This window comes from Sinocyclocheilus anshuiensis, unplaced genomic scaffold, assembly GCF_001515605.1.
Source record: "Sinocyclocheilus anshuiensis isolate Anshui unplaced genomic scaffold, SAMN03320099.WGS_v1.1 scaffold575, whole genome shotgun sequence".
Taxonomy (NCBI): domain Eukaryota; kingdom Metazoa; phylum Chordata; class Actinopteri; order Cypriniformes; family Cyprinidae; genus Sinocyclocheilus; species Sinocyclocheilus anshuiensis.
In genome coordinates, this window is record NW_015552573.1 from 196,442 (window position 1) to 201,459 (window position 5,018).

Consider the following 5,018-nt stretch of genomic DNA (forward strand, 5'->3'; position numbering starts at 1 on the left):
TAAGATTCACAACTCGCAATAAAATTTTATAAAACCATTCTTGCATAAATTGTTGCATTCAATACAAGCTTCACAAGGTTGCCATTACATTTCGCCACAAGGTCTCCACAGTGAAATTTATCTCAAATCAATCATACATAAATTGTCGTTTGAACAAGACTATCATAAAATTGTTTGAAATAATTCTTGAGTGAATTGTTTGTGAATTGCATGGAATGTGAGATAGAGAAAGCTACAGTGAAAATGTTTGTAAAAAACATTCTTGTGTACACTTGCATTAAATACGACATTCACGAGGGCGGCAGTCTTAAATTTAGTGCATCGTTGAATGGAATTTTAAATCAAGCAATATTTAACATTTAACAAAACTGACGCAAGAATGTTTTCTAAGAACGATTTACATGAATGCAGCCTCCTCGTGTTTCATGAACGTTGTTGCATATTGTGAGCAAGATCTATCATTCAGAGAAATCAAGATGCATACATTGCTAAATCCATATTAAACACTCAAAATGCGTACAGTCATGTGATCATAAATAAGCTGTTGTGCTGAATGTAACATTCACTGCAGCCTTGTTCATGTTACTCTTGCCTACATCTGTGCTTCACGCTTCTGTTACCAAAGCAATAATGCTGTTTCCAAAGAGGTTGTTTTCTTTAAATATTAATGTTAATTATTATTCTTTTAGTATTTTAATTTGTGTTTTATAGTTTTGTTTTCCAACTCACAAGAACCAAACTTTGCCTAAGGTGTATACATGTGAATATAACGCGTAGTGTAACCTGGACCACTAGATTCAGAGCTTTTAATGTTTGTGCGACATGGAGAAACCCTAAACTCATCAGGTGAAGCATTTAAAGGGCTTCAACGCTTCAAACTCACTTGTGCATATAGCTGTTGCCTCTTCCTCTAACACTCATAATGACTCAACAGGGACCCCGAGGACCAGCAGGAGATTAGGTCATTTGATATTAATATAAATTAATCGAGGACGTACAGTAAAGCTGCTGTAGTGGTGTTTTAAACATGCAGGGTCAGACTATCAAACATCCCTGAACCTCAGAATACCTCAGATTAGAGAGCAAAGCCATTACGACTCCAACAGAACCTCATCAGCGCAACAATTGTAGCTGTCCCTCTGTCCGGTTTCATACACTAATTGGCATTTAGGAATTATTCACATGCACTACTGCTCGCTTTTGCGAAGCATATTTATATCAGATTTGATTTCTTTAAAACACATTATGCAGATTCAGACTCTTGTATATCTAGATGCTGTTCTGAATTCCTAAATATTCCAGATTGTTTTTAGGAATAGCTCACTCAAAAATCAAAATGTACATTTACTCACCCTTATGTTGTTGCAAACCTTTATAGCTTACTTTGTCCTATAAAGTTAGGCTAAAAGTAGTCAGATTATATTCGCTAAAATGCGTAATGTAATGGATAATTTTTCATCATGTAATTTGGATTCAGTAATGGACTACACTTTGTAAGTAATCTACCCAGCCCGTTTTTTTTTTTTTTTTAAACAAAAGCAAATGTTACTTGAAATTAAAAGCATTAAATATTGCTGAAAATGCTGCATAAAAATATAATATAAAATATGATAACAAGAGTAAGTCATGGGTTTGGAATGACAGAATTTTTTATTTTTGAGTGAACTATTCTTTTTAAAGTATGCTGAAAAAATTAATGACCTTTCAGTATTGAAGCACACCCAAGTACAGAAGTAATGAAAGTTTGTGCATATGTAGCTGTGGTTTTATTCGTTCTAGTATTGCCAGCATTTTGTATGTTCCATTATATGCAAGCACTATTGAAACCTTCACTGTGGAGCAAACCCGGCACATTGTTTTTAAATCGAGCTCAGATATCACTCGGGACCTTAGTTAAGCATTTGTTCTATTCCATGATCATGGTTAATTCCCAACAAAAAAATAATATTCATAATACAGGTTTTTTTCTAATAAGGCTGTAACGGGTTAGAAACAATTTGCCAGGGTTATGGTATTAACATGAACAGGAAACCTGTTTGAAATGTTCTCAGGTATGTCAGAACCAACGATTAAATGTTTGCATGGAGGAGAATCGAGATAGTAGAAATGACAGATGTCCAGATCTTTGGGTCGTTTGATCTTTAGAACTGTTACTTAGCAATGAATAGATTCATATTAGAGCGGGAGGTGCCTTAGTTTTCTTAGATCTCAGTGTGAACTGGTCAGTGTAGGTAGAATGGACTAGAATGAGAGATGATGACTGGAGATTTGTTAAAAGACACATTCACACTTGCATTTCACATGAGGATTTCATTTGCCTTGTTAGTGAATTGCTAAATATCATATAATTTCTTCTTGATTTTGATTTTTGTAAGACTATGTACAGATTTGCATGTCATAGATGTAATCACTTGTTTAAGGACTGTATGGCTGGATTGTTTTGTTGTATTTTTATTGTACTTTATTGACCTGTGTGGCGTGAATGGTTGGGACGTGAACATGAATTACCCCATACTGCAATGTAGACCTTTTCTTATTTCTTTTTTTGCACAAGTGTATTTAAAGTGGAGTACTGTTATTTGTATTGGTTTGGACACCACTTTTCACATGGAAAGCTCATTATCGGACTATTTCAATAAAATTGGGAACTATAACATTTCTTTTTTTATTTTATTTTTTTTTTACAAAAGCTTTATTTGAAATCTTGCATGACGCTATGACTGGATTTAATGTCTACACATTCAACAGATAGCCACGGTTAAAGTGCTATATTGTTCCTCATTAGTAAAGTGGACAGAAGAGTCAAGCATGAAAATCAAGTGTACTCTGGGAAACCGAAGGCAAAGGTACAGCAGAAGCAGTAACAGCGATCAGAAAAAACAGCTTTTACAAAGCTCAGGTCCAAAGTCACATGTTTAGGCACTGAGTACCACTGTAATCTCATCCAACACGTAAACAAACACTCGACTTCACTTTTAAAGCGTCGTGAAACAGCAGGATTCATGAAAATTCAACACGTTTCTATGTTCCATTAACATGGTGCATGAGCTTGTAGAAACGGCCTGCTGAAATATTCATGAAGCAACATTAGAAAAAAAGCACCATTTACAAAGCTTAAGACTCCTGTACACATGGGCGGAAAAGCATCTGCGTGTAAGATGATGTTCTGAAAGACAACTTAATCTTAACTCTGTAATGTGACATGAGTGGGGAGGGCAGAGCGATCTGATGTGATGAGGTAGGCAGCCGTCAAGCGGCCGAACAAAAAGCACATCAGGTGTTGGTGAGGATTCTGGTACGTCATTCCTCCATGCCTTCTCAACCAAACTACCACCAGAAACTAAATACAGCTTGCTAGAGGCACAAAACCGCTGATCCTCCCTCTCTTTGAACCATCCTTCGGCTTTCAAGGGTTTGAAACCTGATCTCTAATGGGACAGTCATCAGTCTTGAAGCGTCGGTGATCCATTAACTCTTTAAACCGGGTTGTGTGATGGATGTAATGGGAAAAATCCCCCATCAGACAGCTGCGGCCCATCCTGACGCTGCTTTATCACACAAGCAGTAAACTTCATCCGGCAGAACTTCACAGTATCTAAGAAAACATATCTTGTTACTCAGGTGCGCCACTAATGGGACAAATCCCGAGGACGGCTCTGTCAACACACATGCCTCGAGTTTCTGATTCCCCTGCTGCTGCCAAAAACACATGTCTGTCCGTTAGCGGCTACATGACAGGGACTCTCCCAGGTCAGTCTCTGGGTTACGCACTCGTCCCATCCTCCTCTGCCAGGCGGTTCACACTGGATCCGTGCGTGATGCTGGCGGCCGGTGCGTCGCTCAGGTCTCGGGCGCTGCCGTGTCTGGACTGGCTGTCGAGGCGGTGAAGGCTGCTGTGATGGGACAGCTGCTCGTTGAGTCGCGGCACGCTCCCGTACGCCGGGCGTTCCTCCATGCCTCTGTGGCTGGAGGGGGTGAACCTGCGTTCAGAGGGAAAACCGATGGGTTATTTGAGTTAAGGCTTCTTTAAACATGCAGCTCTATGTGTCTAAACAAGCACAGCTATATGACAATCTCTGAGGAAGCTCAACTGACATGCTTGCATTAGAACAGAAGTTATAAAGTTGGGGTCGGGCTGAAAGGGAGTGAGAAAATTATAATCTAATATCTATATACATAATTATTTAATATATATTTATTTTAATATAAATGTAATATTGCAGAATTCTGAAATTAAAAAATACTTAAAAGAGAAGAGGAAATATGTTAAACATAAATCTATAGTTACATAATTTAATTTCCATAATTTAATATACAATTGTGTGTTTGTGTACACACACACACACACACACGTATACACATATATACATTTCTTATTATAAAATTAAGAAAAATTAAATATTTACAAAGTATTTTTATATACAGCAGCACGTTTTTGTTTTACTTAATGAGTGGAAATATAATTTTTTTCATAATTTAATAATATAATAAAATTAAATATACACATACATTAAGACATATATTAAATTATATATAATTATATAATTATTTTATATATAAAACATCATATTTTAAAGATTTTAAATAATATTTTAATATCTTCATATATGTAATCAATATGTAACAAAAACTACAGTATGTAGCAAAACTGAGCTACTTGATTGCTTTTATTCTTATACACACACATACACATATATATATACATATATATATACATACATATATATACATGTATACATACATATATGATATGAGAACCCGCGTCGATCGCGTCAAAAAGACCACGGTGCGCGCTTTACCATCTACGCCACTGAAACTAACGATTAAGCGCCGTCTTTTATAGTGCTGAGTATCCCTATAACACATTTGTGGGTTGAGCTACTGTAAATAGCCTCTATCAACAAGGCGGGCTATTTGCACGTAGTGTAAATAGACACTCCGGGAAAAAATTCCATAGACGCTTATAATGCGTATATCTGGCAACTCGACTGAGGCTGAGCCCGCGTCCTCAATCACAA

General features: G+C 36.7%; 1 protein-coding gene across 2 annotated transcripts in view; it reads right to left on the bottom strand.

Moving 5' to 3' along the window:
* Nucleotides 1–2,425: 2,425 nt before the first annotated feature.
* The window catches only part of LOC107665105 (frizzled-3-like), a 40,722-nt gene continuing 38,129 nt past the window's right edge, over nt 2,426–5,018 (bottom strand). For both annotated transcript variants that reach the window (XM_016455856.1, XM_016455855.1), the window contains exon 7: nt 2,426–3,980. In XM_016455856.1, coding sequence (XP_016311342.1) covers nt 3,764–3,980 — 217 coding nt within the window. In that variant the 3' untranslated portion in view covers nt 2,426–3,763. The remainder of the gene's footprint in view (nt 3,981–5,018) is intronic.